Source organism: Natrix helvetica (assembly GCF_964273705.1).
Source record: "Natrix helvetica genome assembly, chromosome: 2".
In the NCBI taxonomy this organism is placed as follows: domain Eukaryota; kingdom Metazoa; phylum Chordata; class Lepidosauria; order Squamata; family Natricidae; genus Natrix; species Natrix helvetica.
Genome location: NC_138552.1, coordinates 255420343 through 255439807, shown reverse-complemented (window position 1 = coordinate 255439807; position 19465 = coordinate 255420343). Strand labels below are relative to the sequence as shown.

The window sequence follows — 19465 nt, the reverse complement described above, 5'->3', positions numbered from 1 at the left end:
GCAGGCCTCTCAAACTCTCTGCGTGCCCCATTTTTCACAAAAACGAGGAGTGCAAAGGGTTTGGGAGGCCTGCAGAGTGCAAAAACCTTTTTTTAAAAAAATTACCTCTTTAAAATCTTGGTGCGTCTTATACCCCGGTGCGTTTAATACTCCGAAAAATACAATACATACAGAAGCATCTGCAACTCCTTCAATGCATATTCCTTCTGGCTATGAATTTGAAAAATGTAGAAATATTGAAGCATATGCTTATCATATATGCTTACTCTCCTCTCCAAATGACTTCATTGCAAAGAAGGCCAATTACATGGAACTATACAATCAGAAATCTCACAGAGATATTTTTTTTGCTGAATATATCCACTTCATACATGGAGCTATTTCAATCTTTCTGGGTTGGAAAAGCAAATGGCAAAGGAAACAATACTTTGCATGTATGGGAAAAAATTGAAACAAAAAATCTTGATATATGTTCCTTGTTGGATATGTTGAGAATTGTCAAGTAAACCTAAATATGACAGTATAATGGGAATTTTAGCATGTAAATATGTACTTACCACTGAAAAGGGGTGACTTTTTGCTTCTTCACGTATATTTGTAAAAGGTGATTCTAATATCAGGGCATCTGGGGGAGTTTCTGAAAAATAAAGATTTCAGACAAACTATTGGTGCATCCCTACAAAAATATGTCTTGCATCCACCTTGAAGGGCATCTGAGAAGTGCAGAGAAATGCAAATCCAGAGATGGAACTATACATAAAGGCATGATTGCAAGAATACTTTCTGGTGTACAAGAATTTGCCATTATTTTCAATTTCCGGATGGATGGATGGATGGATGGATGATGATGATGTATGGATTATTATATTATTTTTTAAAGCCACTTAGACAAACTACCAAGGCAGTTATCTGAAATGAATAAGCTTTGACTTTACAAGAGTTCAGGAGAGTGTGATATCGTGAACGTTGATAGCATTAAAAACCTCTAAAATAAAATATCACAGCGTGAACAACCGAACTTGTCTTTTGAAGATACAAATGCAGTTATGTTAACCTGTGGCAACATCTGAGATATTGGAACACTGCTATCATGTGTCCCCTAGTCCTTCTTTTCATTAAACTAGACATATCCAGTTCCTGCAACTGCTAAAACATATGAAGAACGGTTGCAGGAACTGTGTATGTCTAGTTTAATGAAAAGAAGGATTAGGGGAGATATGATAGCAGTGTTCCAAGATCTCAGGGGTTGCCACAAAGAAGAGAGAGTCAAACTATTCTCCAAAGCACCTGAGGGCAGAACAAGAAGCAATGGGTGGAAACTAATCAAAGAGAGAAGCAACTTAGAACTGAGGAGAAATTTCCAGACAGAACAATTAATCGCGGAACAACTTGCCTCCAGAAGTTGTGAATGCTCCAACACTGGAAGTTTTTAAGATGATGTTGGATAACCATTTGTCTGAAATTGCATAAGGTTTCCTGCCTAGGCAGGTGGTTGGACTAGAAGACCTCCAAGGTCCCTTCCAATTCTATTATTCTATTCTATCTTATCCTATCCTATTCTATCCTATCCTATTCTAATTCTATTCTATTCTAACCTCTCTACCAGAATTGAAAAGTGTTAGGCAAATCCATACATCACAGAAGAGCTAAGTAGAGGGGCTTTTTACAGCTGCTAAAAACTGGAGACAAGTACAGTCTCCACAGAACTTCAAAAATTATCAAATTACATATGAGAGAAGAAAACTATGAAATGTTTGACAAGAAAATAACTATGCTCGTTAATCAAATGTAAATAAAACATTCATTTTTCCGGCCTTCTCTTCCCATTGGTCTGCCACGCCTATCAACAGTCAAGTGTGAAACATGGCCTGCAAAAAACTGCACACCATGATGGAGTCATTATCTCACTCTGGCATTATAACAAAAAGAGAGTTTTACTACTAAATACTGACCTATTTAAACTCTTCTCAAAGTCAAGAAAAAATATGGAGGCTATCAAATGCTCTTTGATAACATCATGTAGAAAAAGTCATCTTACCTCTTTCACAAAGACGTCTTACTAGATTGGTTGCAACTCTAGAAGCAAAACAGAGTTAAATGTTGATTACAGAGAGCTCTCATCTAGTTTTCTTCTTAAACCTTCTTTACAACTCTACCCCATTTATCTTATCTCCTACTCTGAAAAACATGTCATAAAACATTAAGGTTTAATACATCCCTTGACCATAAGAAAGCAGAAATGTGTATAATTCCAGAAGCATATACTGACATAGTCCCTCCTCTGGGGGGATGGAATTGTGGAACTTTTAATATGAGGCTATGATGTAAATAACAACTCTATCTCTCTAATCTAAATTAAAGAAAGTATACAGAGCATTCATAGATTGTTAGTAAAACACTATTCATCAGATTAGTTTCATGTGTTGCTCCAGTAGAAATTAAAGTAGTAAACAGTAAACTATTGCTCAACATTTGTACTGCAAAGTTAATCAAATAAAGTATAACCTCAAATCTAAAGTGCCTGAATGATATTCATCTTTTATTTTTCGATCTAAAGAAGCATTTGTATAAAGCTAAATGCTTATGACTTCCTCTTATCTTAAAACTAAAATGCTTTGATTCCAAGTTCTTCTCAGTGAACCCATACCGAATATGGGTCCACTGAGTATTATATTATATCCACTGAATATTATATTTCAAAGTAATTTTGATAAATTCCCTGCAGCTGTTTTGCAACCCCACCCTACTTCTTTCGAGAACTTATGGATTCCATAATAGAGTGGGAAGGGGAGGGGAGGAAATCCTTGATTGGAGTCTTTTTGTGAATGGAAGCGTCCTTCTATACACTGAAAGGCAACTTAAGTCCAACCCCCTGGCCCTGGGGGAGGGGAGGGGCAACACATTTATCATTAAATGACACAAGAAGAAACCATTACATATGGGATGTTAACCTAAAAACTAAAAGAATTTAAATCTTTAAAAAGGGTATTTACTGGTTACATTTCTTATTTTTATTTTTAATGAGCATAGTTCCATTAGAAGTGGCTTTATCTCCTCTTTAAAATGAAAAAAAAAATATTTGCATATTTTTCCATTTAAACTCTGAAAAACCAGTTTCCTCCAGCTCCTTTGGCCTCCTTTGACTACTAACAATAACAATGAAGTTTTGAATTTACCAGTGTCTTTGGCAGCATCTGCACTGAGAATGGAGTCCAAGCATGTGAAAAAGAACTACAGAGACAATAGCTACAGCACATGCAAGTCTAAGCTCATTAGGAAAAGTTATAGCAATAGCACTTAGACTTATATACCGCTTCACAGTGCTTCACCGTGCAGAACTCTCTAAGTGGTTTACAGAGTCAGCATATTACGCCCTACAATATGTGTCCTAGTTTTACTAACTTCGGAAGGATGGAAGGCTGAATAAGCAAAAGGTTCCTGATATCAGCAAAGATATAGCTTTCATTAATGTCTTTGCTTCAAAGACATTAATGGGAAGATCAATCTATGGAAGTACAAAATATTCCAAAAGTATTCAATTGACTCTCCATCATCCACTTTCCTGTGGCAGGAATATTTTGTGTGGAGTCTTGGCGATACTTCTGCCAGCAGAATGTAAACCTTAAATGATGCCACTAAAATTATTCTAAAATTTTGCTTAGATCATTTGGAAAATAAATGTTTACCCAGTGCCCAAGGAGTGTCCCCATATATAAACTGGATTGTCTCCACTTCTTGCTTTGATCCAGTCAAATACATGAAGAGCATCATAGGTCATCCCACTTTCTGAGGGAGTGCCTATAGAGTCTCCCCATCCTGAAAGAGATAAAAATAAATATTTAGAGAATCATACTTTAAGCTGCTAATCAAGATATAGGGTTTGGCTTCATGCTTCAATTAAGACCAAAGAGTACAATGAGTCAGGACATTGGAAATGAATAGGTAAATTCTCAATTACCTCTCATTTACTTGGAACAGGCTAAAATACACAATAAAATAAAATGGAGTTGACATAATGCAGGAACTAAAATTGTACCAGACCTATTCAACTGAACTCCAGTACAGCTTGAGCTTTTCAAGGAGTAATCAGACTGTTTTTGCTAATAGAACAGGGTGGGACCATTTCTTTTACATCAACTCAAAGCTACACCAATGTATGCGTGGGGGGAGGGGAGGTGCGATTGCAGGATACATTTTCTCCATTTAAAAAACTACCATATGAAAACAAACTCAATTACCTGCCAGCTATGCTGGTTATACTTCCATAAGATCTAAACCAGGAGTGTCAAACTCAATTTCATTGAGACCACCTCAGGGCCGTGGTTGACCTCAGGGCACCAGGTGGGCATAGCCAGCTTGATGCCACTCCCCAAACTGCTGGACTGATGTTTTCTCTTTGCATTGGGTAAAGAGGGCTGAAGCAACACTGGCTAGCTCCTTACATTTTCCAGGATGGCCCCACGGGCCGGATCCGACCATATAGTGGGCCACTTCCGGCCCACTGGCCTCGAGTTTGACACCCCTGACCTAAAGCATCTTGAAATTCTTAGGATCACAATTCCTACAATTCTCCTCCCTCAACAAACCCACTCCCAGCTAAGAATACTGAATAGGAATTGTGGGAATTGCCATCTCAACACATCTCAAAAGTGTCAGATGGGAGGGGGAAGAATCACACTAAAAATATGACCTTAATTTGCAGAAAAATTTCTGGGAATATCTGTTTTCAATTATTTGAGTATGAGAAATAGAACTGACTTACAAGCTGAACTAAAATTTAAAAAAAAACTTTATCTTGTGAAAACTGCAAAACTAATTGAAAGTTCATAATAAAGGGTTTTTTAAAATTAATTACTGCTCAAGAAAATTATCCTTAAAATAGACTGTTGTGTCCCTCTATGGCCTGATTCTTCCTGGCAGCAAAAAAAAATTCAATATTATATTGAAGTAGCAAATGCCCTACTTTAGGAACCAGACGCTTCCTATGCTACTTTTTCACATTCAAGCCTACAGATTTTTAGGAAATCTATGATTATCTTTTATTTTAAGCAATAATGAGGTTCACTTGTTAGCAGATTGAATACATGAGGCTTTTATCTATACAAAACAGCAGGGCTTTTATTGTTATTGCTAGCTGATTTAATTTAAAAAGGCAAGACATATTGCATGAAGAATTCTGGAAATTGTGGGAATGTATATATTTACAACTCTGTCGTACTATTCAGCTCACAATAGTTCCTTATGTTAGCAAAGACACAACTGAATTCATTGAAGTAAAGTTGTCACTAGATGTTAACGAGAAGATCAATCTATGGAAGTATAAAATATTCCAAAAATATTCAGTCAAAATGTGTTAGAGAAAGTAACATTTTTAAAGGGTTGGCACAGGATCCACTGCTCACTAAGTAGTTAGAATAACTGTTTGAAAACAAATAAGTAAGTACAAGCAAAAATATCATTTTTAAGTTTTTTCAAGCATGAATGTGCAAAATTCCATAGAACAATCTGTAGAGTGTGAAACTGCTGCTATGCTATTAAATGGACTGTTTCAACCATTCTGGAGTGTTTTGAGCTGAAAGCAGAACTTTTCTGAATTCAAAAGATTGTTTTGAGCTCAGAGTTTCCTGTTTCACATTCAAAATAGCAGCTTCAAAATAGGTTATTTTGTGAAGTTTTTCATTTGAGATCCAACATTTTGCACATTCCTGTCTAAACTAAACAATTCACTTGTAAACATTCTATAATACATTTAAATTTTATTTACAATTTAATTTATAAAAATGGGGAATCACTGAGTATTAACAGACCATGCACCATAATTTTGAGGATTAATAAAACACACAAACTCTTGCAAATTATGATATTAATGAATTAATATCATAATTATGAATTTATGAATTAATGAAATTCAAGAAATAGCCAATTGAGTGGTTAAAACAAAACAGTCACCCATATTTGGGAACAAATTGACATTTCAGAACAAAAATGTTGTCTAAGACACTTACCTCTATAATCAAAGGTGACTACATGGTAACCAAGAAAACTTAAAACCTGTAAAGGAAGATAAGCAACTCGAAATAAGTTTAAGAAGCTTTTAAAATAATAATACCTACATGCTAACAAATTCTTTCACTTTGACATGACAATATACAAGGTTCTAATTTTTAATGGAGAGTAGGAACTATTCAAGATGCAATCCTTCATTGCGGTGTGGAATGCAACAGATCATAAAAGGTTTACAATATGATTTGACACTGTTCAGTAATGCACAGTTTTGAGAACCTTCTGCTTATATTTCTTATTCTTATTTATTTCACCTTAGTAGAGAAATGGATGGCATGTAAATGAAATAAATAAATGTTTCCCCACATATAAAATATGGAAAACAAATACAGGTACATGTTGTTGTTAATAATATTAAATACAAAATAACAGAATCCAGAACATATGAGTAAAAACAGTGCAATTCCTACCTTGTAAAGCTCCACACGATGATCCCCTCCTCTGTTAAGAAATGTTGGGAAAGTAAAGTTAAAATCAATATAAAACATTGTGTTATATAATTTTCTAGTGTCAGCATAAAAATAAGCTGGCTTTTAACAAAAAACACCTATTTGTTAGAAGTAGTTTAAGAGCCGCTGATTTCAATAAACCCTTACTTAAGACTATAGTCTTGACCACCTGCTAGGGGAGCAGCACTGCTAACTGAAATTTACATGATAATTCAGAAGTCAGCCACTTCCTCGGAAATCAAAATTTGAACTGCAGATATTGAGCTAAATTGTGCCTAACTATAATTACAGTGCTTCCCTCATATATGGTAGCCAGACAAGATTCTTTCTATTCTTGCATTTGGAATGCCCTTAAGAGTCCCTAGACTTCAGATCCAGAACACTAAAAATCTGTAAGTTGATCTCAGACATATAAAATATGTACTGTATAGAGACCAAGGAATATTTCTGAGCTAGAAGAGCTCTGCAAGGAAGTAGTTTTTTTTAAAGCAAGAATAGAAGGCCTTTTAGCTGGCTATAAGAAACTTAAAAGCTATTATTTATGCCAAAGGAGATGTTACTAAGAAGAGTGAAGAGTGAATATAATTTCTGCATTTATCATATTGAATGTTTCCTAATTTAGAATCTGTAAACAACTGCACAATAAATATGAATTGAAATTTGTGGAGCAATGCACAATAGCATTGAGATCCAAAACATTCATCATGTTAGCCGTAAATGCCAGCAAATCTATTAGGCCGGTGTCCCTTGCCCTGACAGAACCCAAGTTGGAAAAGTGGATTAAAATCTATTTATATACACAAGTAAGGAAAGGTGCCTCACTCAAGAGAGGAGAGGAGCAGTTTACAAAGGCAGAACATCACTTTATATATAGTTCAAACCTATTGAGTTTGGAATGAGTTTTTTGATTTGATACATCTCTGATGCAGCACGCATACTCGTAACTAATATGTAGCATGTAACATTCCATAGCATCCCATAATATTCTTAGTATGATCTTGTTAATGCTCATCTTCACATTTAGGAGATGTGTTCCTCACATTTTGAGTTTGCAGGTAACTAAATTTCAAATCAGTGCCTTTTAAAGGTTTAAACCAGTTCTCTTATTAGGTTGTACATAGCTTTCTTCGTTCCTCCAAGAATTAGAAACATTAATCAAAGGAACTCCTAGTTACTGAAAACATTAATCAAAGAGGCCTGCTCTGCTGTTGCCAGCAACCATCTTGTCTAATATTGCAATCTAAACTGTGATACAATACACTGGAATCTGATCTGATGAAAAGACAGTAAGAGAAATGTATTTAAAAATCAGTTTACAATGACCAAATCATATACTGGCTTCAGCATGAACATTCCAAACTTCCTGCACATTTGCCCTGTTTAATGAAGAATGAGCCTTGATTTAAATTATGGGTATTATTTTTATTTTTGTGTTTTGCTTAGTCCCTTACCTAGTCCCTGCATTTCCATGCAAATAAAGGATTACAGGGTTATTGGAACCCAAAATATCCTCATACCACAGTTGGTCCTTTCCTTGAGCATCTTTCCATAGAAATGTAGGAACTGTGTGCCTAAAAGAAATGGTAACAAGAATTTCATTGTTTCCGTGCATATTTTCATTCTTAGTAACTTCCCTGTTTCAGAAGCCTACAAATGTGCAATACATTATATACAATATTTAGAATTAGTATACAAACCATTAGCAACTGATTGTGTGCTAAATCTTAAGTAATTCCTTCCAGAATTTCTAGAGTTTTAATTCAGCTGTTTTCAACTGAGGACCATAGGTTATTTCAAGGGAGCCACAAGTAAAAAATATGTAAAGGGGAGGCACAGAAATTGTATAGTAATACAAATACTGTCTTGTTGATGCTAGATTCCCAGCATCCCAGTTAAAAATTTAAAAAAATCGTCTGCAAATTGGTGAAGCATGTTTACCAGATAACACAACAATACTGCTGGCTTATGTAAGATACTTGTCAATGACAAATTCAGAGAAGAAATGCTTTTCACTTGAAAATTTAAAACAGATACTAAAGCCAAACAATTTTTGAAGAAGAGTTATTTCAATAAGAATGATATCTCTCTTGACAATATTATAGCTTCCATGACAGGTACACAGAAAATATATTGCATTTTTTAAAATGCTAGAAGTATTTTGTTTTTACTGCATAATTCACCACCAACATTTGATTTTAAAAAATTGGAAAGACTGGATATTCTGGCCTGGAAATTGGATCCATTTGCAATGGATACTACTGACATTTGAAGAGCTCATCAAACTACAGAACAATATAGAAGTTGAAAATGAAAGGCAGTTAACTGCATAAAATTAAATGCATATCAAGATTGTCTGTTTCAATAGCCTTGCAATGGCAGTGATTTAAATACTTATCCATGAGCTACCACATATATTTTAATTTTACACTAAATAACTTAATTAACTGTGACCAAAGCTAATTCTATGCTAATATGTCAGTATTTGAAAGTAAATAAGATGTACATTAGAAGCCTATGTAGTTTACATTAGCATAACTAATTCGGTTTTCTTTTGGAAAAAGAGTGCAAGCAATCTAACAAAGAAGGATAAGAACAATTCTTAGCAAACGTCTGCTTCGTTCCCTACCATATTTGAGAAAAGAGATTATTATTATTATTATTATTATTATTATTATTATTATTATTATTATTATTATTATTATTATTATTATTATTATTATTACTTGAACTTATTAGTCGCCCCCTCTCCCCACAGGGACTCGGGGCGACGTACAAAAGTACTATATAGCGTACAGAGGAGGTAAGAATAAATAAATAAGTTACAATACCTAAAAAAGTTAAAACCCCAGTGAAATTAACCCTTAAAAACTAAAATTACCAATTAAAAATGCCCTGGGCTGGAGAGGTTGTAGAATTATGCCAGGTCTGCTAGTCGAAACAGGTAGGTTTTCAGCTTCATACGGAAGGAGCGAAGGTCGGTTGTTGTCCTGATGTCTGGGGGGAGGTCATTCCAAAGAGTGGGGCCCACTACAGAGAAGGCCCTACTCCTGGGCGCTGCCCTCCGGCACTCTCTGGAGGACGGCACCCGGAGTAGTCCCTCTCTGTGTGAGTGGACGGGTCGCAGGGATGTATGGGGCAGGACGCAATCCCGCAGGTAACTAGGCCCTGTGCCATGGAGCGCTTTGAAGGTGGTAACCAGCACCTTGAAGCGCACCCGGTAGGCCACAGGAAGCCAGTGCAGCTCGCGCAGGATAGGTGTTATATGGGAGAACCTCGATCTCCCCATAATTACCCGCGCGGCTGCATTCTGGACCAACTGCAGTCTCCGGGTGCACCTCAAGGGGAGCCCCATGTAGAGAGCATTACAGTAGTCCAGGCGAGACGTCACCAGCGCGTGAGTGACTGTACGCAAGGCCTCCCGGTCCAAAAGGGGCCGCAATTGGCGCACCAGGCGAACCTGGTGAAACGCCCCCCTCGCCACGGCTGCCACATGATCTTCCATAGACAGCCGGGCATCAAGGAGGACGCCCAAATTGCGTGCCCCTTCCACCGAGGCTAATTGATCATCTCCGATGGTCAGCGATGGCATATGCTGGTTGAATCGGGAAGCCGGAAGCCACAGCCACTCTGTCTTGGAGGGGTTGAGCCTGAGCCTGCTGTCATCCATCCAGACCCGTACGGCTTCCAGACACCGGGACATCACTTCAACAGCCTCGTTGGGGTGGTTTGGGGTGGAAATGTACAGCTGAGTGTCATCAGCGTACAGATGGTATCCCACCCCAAAACCACGGATGATCTCGCCCAGCGGCTTCATATATATGTTGAACAGGAGAGGCGAGAGATGACTGATATTCTGTATTTTCTACCCTATTTAATTATATTAATTAAGTATGGCTTTTAAAATCAAAATTATGGTTCAGAATAAGTTAAGTGTGTAACCAATAGCACAGATACATGAAGATGAATGCCTTTAGCAAGGGAGCAGCAGTTCAATACAAATTTGAAAATAACCTTGAAATTAAAGAATTTGGAGACACTGCTTTATTATATTTTATTTCCAGCCCCCGTTTTCAAGCCTTACAATTATTGCAAGCAAATATTCCAAACACCAAAAAAGATCAATTAAGAAAAAAAATGCCCATACCTAGAACCAGCTAACTTGCTTTACATGGATTTCATAAATTCAGAATCAGCATGGATAGTAACTCCTTCTTACTGTCCATGGGAATATATCCCGTCTTCCAACCCTAGCAGTAAAAACTTCTAAAAATGGGTTTTCTTTAGGATTATACCAGGAAGAAAGAGTTAAATTTGTCTCTGCATGTCTATTGGGATCCTGTTAATTATCAGCATTCTTCCCACCAAGCTGATGCAATCGGCAATTTGTAAGTTGTTACTATAACATCGTGAAGATGAAACGTACTTTGGCCACCTAATGAGAAGGAAGGACTCACTAGAGAAGAGCCTAATGCTGGGAAAGATTGAGGGCAAAAAAAGAAGGGAACGACAGAGAATGAGGTGGCTGGATGGAGTCACCAAAGCAATAGGTGTGAGCTTAAATGGACTCCAGGGGATGGTAGAGGACAGGAAGGCCTGGAGGTCCATGGGGTTGCGATGGGTCGGACACTACTTCGCAACTAACCACAATGACAACTACAACACTCAGTATTTCACCAAACTGGCTCTTATTTCTACAAATTGAAAACAAAGGAATATTAAACAACAGTTTTGATACTTTTAAAGAAGTGGTTAGGCATAAAAGTGAAAGTTAACACTACTCATTTTAAAATACTATTGCAGTTTCATGTCTACCTAATCAGTACTTCAAAATCATTGTTCTATAACTATGAAAATCACTTTCATATAGATAGATCAAGAGACATGAGGGTGGGGCTGGGAGTAAAATACAGAATAATGTAATCCTGGATATCTGTAAACACTATCTATCATGAGCCTCAGCACATGAGTCATTTTAGGACAAAGGTGTCCCATTCCAGTTCTTCAACAATCTTATTCAAAAGACAATGAGGTAGATTTAGATATAACTGCTGTAGAGAGGATTCTCCTGCTGACAATGTGCCTAATAACCATTATATACAGAAAACTTAAGAGCTTTTGGCTTACTTTTCAAAGGAATTGGTATTCTCTTTGTTACGCTAAAAGTACAAGAAAAAGCTAGAAATTAATAGTTCTGAATAACTTTTAAACATGTTCCAAATCTAAAAGCAAATTATTTGCCACAATTAATTTTATTTTCATTTCAACCTTTTTAAAAATAAATCTTATTAATCCAAAACTCAAAGAGAATTGCTTCTTTGCTGTGCTTTTCCAGTCTGGACTGTTATTAAAGAAATCTGACAAGTGGTTAGATACATATAAACAGACTAAAATAGAAACAAGAAGATGCAAATCCGTTTTGAAACTCACTTTACTTCTACTAGTAGAATGCTGAATTCGCATTATGAGTTGCTACTCAGTTCTACATCATGCTTAGACTTTCAAAAATCTTCTAAGAGCATAAAAACAGTGCAGATTAGGTGAAAGGTCACACTACCACAAAAACTGCAATCAATTAAATAAAACCTGACCCTTTATATTTTTAATCTTCTTTTAAAACTCCTCAAATCTTGAATTAGCAACTTAACTATAGGAGAAAAGGTACTTTTTTAAAAAAAAGAATCTCAATTTCATATTCTTAATCTTAAACGAAGGATCCTGATCTAGCCTGTTAAGAAAGGTAAATTACTTTTTCTCCACAAAAAAATAATTTCATATACCTTTATCATGTCATCCCATCTTCTTATTTATCTTTTTTCTAAGATAAAAAGCCCCATACAATTTCCTCATATGAGGACCCCTGAGCATTTTGTTTACTTACATAAAGTGGAGCATCAGTGTGCACTTGCCTATCATGGTTTTTTTAGACTATATTGTTCAAGAGATGTAAACATTAGATAGAATAATAACAATCCTACTTTTCCTTTAAATTGCAAGAGTCTCGGCCCATTGCCCATCACAATTATAACTGTATTGTTGGAAAGAACATGATTGATTAATTAATTATGGCAAAGGTTTGGATATTTGGTATCGCATCATTAACTTTTATTTTATTTTTTGTATTTTATAGTCGTATTTAAACAAACTGATGTTTCTCCTATTGTTTTATTGTCCTTTGACTCATTGCTCTGAGCAGTATGAAATTGTGACAGTTATTTAGTCAAAAAGTCCAGACTGAAACATATTAAACCCTCAAAAATATTAGAAAAATACTACCGGAAAAGCAAAACTATTTATCCAAACTAGATACCAGTATAATTGAAAAAAATGAAATAACTACAGAAGAATAAAACTGCTTTAGAAGAACAAATGTAAAACGATAAGGAGGTGAAGACAAGAAAAATATAAATATGAATCCAAACAGATGAAAGGAAACGATGAAAAATTAGGCTGGTTGGAGGAAGAGAATTAAGTATCCTTCAAAAGGTAGAATTTCATCCTAATTAAGAACACTGTAAGCCGCAATGCTTGGCTGCAAGAGCAATTTGCTGAGTCTGTTCTTGTTATCTGTTCTACCTGCTCAGCACCTGCTATCCAGTTTTCATTCTGCTGCCTAATAATCGGTTTCATCTGATAGAACCTGACATAATTCTGCATCATGCTGCAAAAACATTTTTTAGTCCATCTGATTATCAGAGAGTAAAAACAGGGATTCAAGTCATTAATGAAGATATCAAGGTGGTGAGAGCCTCTACCTTTTAGAATTAGCCATCAACAGTAAAGGAACAATTAGTAAAGAAAAATGCTGCAAATTAGCACTATCACATGGCTAAAGCAGCCATGAAAGCCTTGGAAAAGACATTCAAATGTCATGATGTGTCTATACCTACAAAAATCACAATTGTGCAAGTCTTATTATTCTCTGATACTCTATAGCAGTAAAAATTGGACTCTGAAAAGGCAGTATAGGAAGAGTATTGACACTTTTGAACTTCGGTGTTAGAGAAGACGCATGAAAATATCAGGAAAAGCCAAGAAAATAAACAAAATGGTCATGAAATAAATCAACCGAGAAGGTTTTCATACTTGAAGCACAAATGACCAGGCTCAAATTATCCTATTTTGGAACATTATGAAAAGTCCTAGCTCTCTAGAGAAAGCCCTGATTCTGGGAAAGGTAGAAGGAAAAAGAAATAGAGAACGACCAATAGCCAGATTCAGTTACAGGGGCGATGAGTGAATCATTTGGAAGATCTAAAAATCCATATTAGAGACAGATCATTATCTACGTTCCCTCTAAGGTGCGCGGCTGCGCTAGCGCGCAGGTGGCAAGAAAACACCGCACAGCAGTTTTCAACTGCCGCGCAGTGATTTCTATTGCCACAGGCTTTGGAAGCTGGGGAGGTCCTTTGCAGGCAGCTAGAACGGGCTGCCTGCAAAGGACTTCCCCAGACTTGCTTTGAGGAGCACGGGGCGACTGAGGCTAGTTGTGAAGCCCCAAAGCCCCCACCGCCACCGGAAGAACTGCTGCCACCACCTCCTCCTCCTCCTCCTCTAACAGGCAGCACTGCCGGATTTGCCGCCCGGCACTGCGGCTGAGATGAAGCCGGCAAAGCTCCAGCCGGCATCTCCGCGCGTGGCAGCGGCGCCTCCCCTCTGCTCAGAGCACCTGAGCTCAGCGCTGGGTTACCCCTGCCTGCCCCCTCCTCCTCCTCCGCCGTGCTTTTGAAGAGCCATGAGGCTGCGGAGACAGTAGGAAGGCGGGGAGGGAGCAGGGGAAAAAAAAGCCTCATGGTTCTTCAAAAGCACGGAGGAGGAGGAGCGGGCACGGGTTACCCAGCACTGAGCTCAGGAGCAAATCTGGTGGTGCTGTTGGAGGAGGAGGAGGAAGTAGCAGCAGTTATTCTGCTGGCAACTCGCCGGCAACTTCAGCAGCAGCCCTGCCCACAATGAAGAAAGCAGAGATGGAGCAGATCCACGCAGATGACGTCGCTGCAACATGACTGGAGGAGGAATTCTGGGAGTTGAAGTCCACAAGTGTTAAAGCTGTCAGGTTTGAAGAGCTCTGCATTTTTTTTCTAGGGGTGGAAGGGTCTTGTAACTTGACAGCTTTAAGACTTCCATGCTTCAAATGCCAGAGTTCCTGAGCCAACAGGACTGGAGGAGAAATTCTGGGAGTTGAAGTCCACAAATCTTAAAGCTGTCAGGTTTGAAGACCCCTGGGGTTTTTTTTCCCTAAAGGGTTAGGGGTGCAAGGGTCTTGTAACTTGACAGCTTTAAGAGTTGCGTGCTTCAAATGCCAGAGTTTCTGAGCCAACATTTTGGTTGCTAAGCAGGAGCGTTGTTAAGTGATACTGATATTATATAACACTTTGAATTAAGCAGGTACCTTGAAGAAACATAACTTTGAGTTTCAAATCATACTGATTTCGTTGTTGTCTTAGGTGACATCTGTGAAAAAAATTCGGGTGCTCAGGCATGAAAATGTGCCGCTCAAACACTATACTTTTCTGCTCACATCGAAAAAAAATTAGAGGGAACATTGATCATTATGGTGAAAATCTATCTTTGTGGTCAGTAAAAGCTGAAAACAAGTTGATGGCACATAATCAATCAAAGATCTGGGATACCTTCTGCACAACAAGGAAGACAAAGATGAAACCTGAAAGCAACATCTGCAAATATATCTGCAACTAAGCAATGATTCATGTCATCCTTAGGGTTATGTTTTTCTTCCTTGTTCCTATGCTTTGTTCTCAGAGACTGAAGCTTGAACAATCCCACATGATTTATATTAAATCTACATTATTCTTAAATTGAATCTAAACCATAGCCTTCAGGATAATACTGCACACAGTTGCAATGTACATCACATTATTGGATTTTTTTTCTAAATTCACAAAAAAGCAAAGCTTTTGTTCTATAAAAGGACACCACTCTATAATGAGAGGAATAAAGTGTTCCTTACCAAACTCCAATAGTTACATCTTCCTCTGGTTGCAGATAGAAATTACAGGTATGGTTTAAGCCTTGGTCCTGGGGTCTTTTCAAATCAATGAAATAGGGCACTCTTACTGAAATAGAAGTATAACATTCCTTTTACATTTTGTTTACCTGATGATTGAAATAATCAACTTCTGTAATTAAAACCAGCAACTATAAGCTTGCGCAATAATACTTACTGAATATACATCCGGATGCATAATTAAATTTGCTATAAATTACTAGACATGTTTAAATGTCAACAGAGAGGGGAGGAGTCTTTAAAATTATTTCTATTAGTCAGAGATACCGAAGAAATTTAAAAAGTCTTCTGGCACTTTAAAGACTTACAAATGTATAACGGCTTAGGTCTGCATAAATTGCAATGCATTTCATCAGAGGCATGTAAATATACACTGCCGATTTGGGAGGAAATGCATGAACAGTAAACAGAGAGGCCAGAAAGAAATGAATGGTATTTTTAATAGTCATTTCCCTCTGACATCATTGTGCATTATTCCCAGATGTGCTCCCAAACATGAGTTTGTACAATATATTCTCAGTTAATGTTAAAAGCCTCCAATTAAGACATTAGGCTAGATTAAACGTATGTACCTTTAAGGTACAATAACACTCTTTGCTGTTTTTTTTTCTGGCAATTCATCTGGGAAAAGATTAGAAGTTCACCTTCTTAGGTTTGTAATTTGTTTTCCAACTTCTATCGCTATATTCCAAAACATACTTATTAAATCATAATTGTTAACTGTCAATACAGTTTACTGTTTGTCCCAGTTCCAACAGTCAATTATAGATTGTATCTTTAAAACTAATTTAGGAAATCCTAGAATTAAATTTGTAGGGCACAGTTTCAGCTCAGTGAGTTATGCTCATTGGTTTTCTATCCCATCCTTGTAAAACATTTGCAAGGTCAGCAGCATATTCTACATAATATGCAGACATGATAATTAGAATACAGTCATACTAAGCACAGCAAGGATATTTCTGAGGAGTGCTGAAAGGAAACAATTGCTTGTTCACTGTCTGGTATTAGAACATTTTCTGCAGATGCCAACAGTAACAAAATTGCAAGCAGCAGTATCAAGCCTCTCCTTCATCAGCACTTTACAAAGAAATACTGAAATATACAGTAATCAGATACTGACAAACTGAGATCTCACATGCTTTAAATCTGAACTGAACATTGTGACACAAGAGTTAATATATGCAGGAACAATTGAAAAAAGCCAAATGTGAATTCAAATTAAGTATCTGATTCAATATACTAGATTTTCTACCAACACAAAAAATAAAATTATTATAGCCAAGGCAGCTTGATGGCAACAGTTTCCAAGATTCTTGTGGGGTACTGATATTGACTTTTAAGTAACTAAACAGAAATCAGTCTTTAAAGAAAGGGTGGGCTGACAAGGTATGAACACCTATTAATCTTGAATTAAAATATTAGCATAGAGTCAAGATAAAATAAATATTAAATGAAGCAGTATTCTTACCAAAATTTAGGAAGACAAGCTTTGCCTGAATAGCTGGACAAATTTTAACTAGAAATGGAATTGCTATGTATATTCCCAACAACCAGATCACTACTTTCCGCAATCGAACCCACATTCCATGTCTCCTGTAAAAAAGGGTAGGAGAGGAACTGTAAGTTCATCTTACTGGCAAAATTCTTGTGAATACGTTTTGCTACAGATTTAATTAGGATAACTGCAGTGGATAATAACCACTACCAAAATGTAGGCCACTTATTTGAGGATATAGTCTCAATTATTATATAATCATGTTTCCTGTTTTTAATAAAGGTAGCCTCCTCCAGATCAAGTCCAACTCACAAAACTTATTTATGTAGAATTTTCTTGACAATAATTTGGATGTATTTTTCCACTGCATATTTTTGAGAGGATTTATAAACTGCTACGTCATCATTTACGTACAACCAACATTTGACATTCTGCTTTGTAAAGTACCATGAAGTCCTGTCCCCTGCACTTAAGAAATATTTTAAAATTGCACTTTGACTAATAAGGAGTCCCAAAGGAAGAGAGAGAGGAGAAGGACAATAATTAATATCAACACAACATTTACAGCAGTTCCCTCAATTTAATGTTTGAAAATCCCTAGAATTAATCTTCTCGAAGTTTTTTAAACAGATTGAAATAATGTAACAAAAATAGAAGGATCTCTTATCCAAATAGCATATCTAATAATATACTTATGTTTTCTCTTACCATTACTATGATTAATAATGCTGAAAATGAATATGATAAAATTCATATAACTAAAGAGAGCAGATGTTATACAAAATGTTAAAAATACGATAATAAACAAATCAAACTAAAAGCTAATACCCAAACTGCCATTCAGGAAGTTTCCACCAACATTATTGCCCCTGTTCCTTTGATGTGCAGTTTGCAAAGCAATATCGCAACTACTTTATAATTAACTTCCTACTGCAATAAATAAGAAAAATCAAATCCAATTTTTTTTTCTCATTTGGAAGTAATTGTTTTCTTCTTTGGCTACAAATTATAATGTGGAAAGGTGTTATTAGCGTTGACTTGATCCTCAGTAGACTGTTATTAACTCTCAGAATTCCTGTAGAACTTTTAAGAAAGGAATACTTTATTAGCCCAATTGTTAATGCTTTGGTAAGCATCCTAAACTAAAATCTACAATAATAAGTTCCAATCTCATTATTGTAATATCCTTGTGCCACAGTAGTCTTGTATGACAGGGTTTCTTAAGCTTTGTTGTGCCCTGGCAAAGAGCTTCTTCTGGGCAATGATAATGAAGTACTGAGAATAGATAATGGTATTCCTGTTTCTGCATTTTGAGCATGGAAAGCATGCCACTTCCTAGCTTGCTTGTCACCTGGCCCCATTGCAGGGGATTTATCAAGGTTTATGCTGCCTGCTAAAAGGACGAACTATCTTTTTACAAAGAAAACAAGTCTATGTATGATAATGATTTATTATTTACTTATTAAAAACAACTAATGAAACTCTACACTAATAGGCATATATTAAAATGAAATTTCATTGCATACAGCTCTCAAAGGGTCACCCACCTCCAATATACACTACATAAACATCACAAAACAAATTAATAAATACAAAACACCCACATATATGACACAGAGAAACAACACAGTCTCATCTGGATGTATACATGTACATGGGGAGAAATTTATACAATATTACTACTGTATGGCAGCATCTATTCCAAATATAACTACTGTAGATTTCATATCTATAGTTATCAACTGCCAGAACCACTCCTATACATTTTTCTTATAAAAGAAACTTCAGTCACATGTCCTATTTAGTTTCAGAATAAATAAATGTGGATATTGTAATTTAGCTGATTTACTCTGAGGAAACAAACAGTTCCTTTTCTGGTGATGTAGCACATATTGGACAATTTTTATAATTTGGTAAAATTACAGAGTCTGCAGCATTTTTCAGATTTGTCTGAGTTAGAGCAGAAACGTCAGACAATTTCACTGATAAATTAGCAAAATTTGAAACTTCTTTCTACAGCAGTCAATACATAAAGAAATCAAGAAAAAAACATGAAGATACATTATTCACAATCATATGATTATTACAGCAACGTTATTGTTCATGTATTTCACAGATAAGGCCTTGTGATACTAATCAGCATTTGTAGACAATTCTGCTTTGTTTTGAGTTACTACAAACTCAATTTGGGATACAGCTTCATTAGATCTGCCTTCACTAAATTAAGGCCTATTTTTATCTTAGTCTCAGCATAACTAGTGCAGTGAGAATCAACCAGAGGTGGGTTGCTCCCAGTTTGGCCGAACCAGTAGTGGCGGCGGCGGGAGGCTCCACCCACTCACCTGGATTGCAAGTGCACGTGAGCACGAGCGAACCAGTAATAGACCAGGTAGGAACCCACCACTGGATTTCACTAACTAAAAACATTTTTTTAAA

General features: G+C 36.6%; 1 protein-coding gene across 1 annotated transcript in view; it reads right to left on the bottom strand.

Moving 5' to 3' along the window:
- Positions 1 to 19465, bottom strand: part of ABHD12 (abhydrolase domain containing 12, lysophospholipase) — a 38714-nt gene that overhangs the window by 8757 nt on the left and 10492 nt on the right. Inside the window, exons 2-9 of the mRNA XM_081941396.1 lie at positions 17003 to 17127; positions 15478 to 15583; positions 7964 to 8083; positions 6474 to 6504; positions 6006 to 6051; positions 3687 to 3816; positions 2039 to 2076; positions 558 to 637 (exon numbers count right to left, since the gene is read on the bottom strand). Of these exons, the coding sequence (XP_081797522.1) occupies positions 558 to 637; positions 2039 to 2076; positions 3687 to 3816; positions 6006 to 6051; positions 6474 to 6504; positions 7964 to 8083; positions 15478 to 15583; positions 17003 to 17127 (676 nt within the window). The remainder of the gene's footprint in view (positions 1 to 557; positions 638 to 2038; positions 2077 to 3686; positions 3817 to 6005; positions 6052 to 6473; positions 6505 to 7963; positions 8084 to 15477; positions 15584 to 17002; positions 17128 to 19465) is intronic.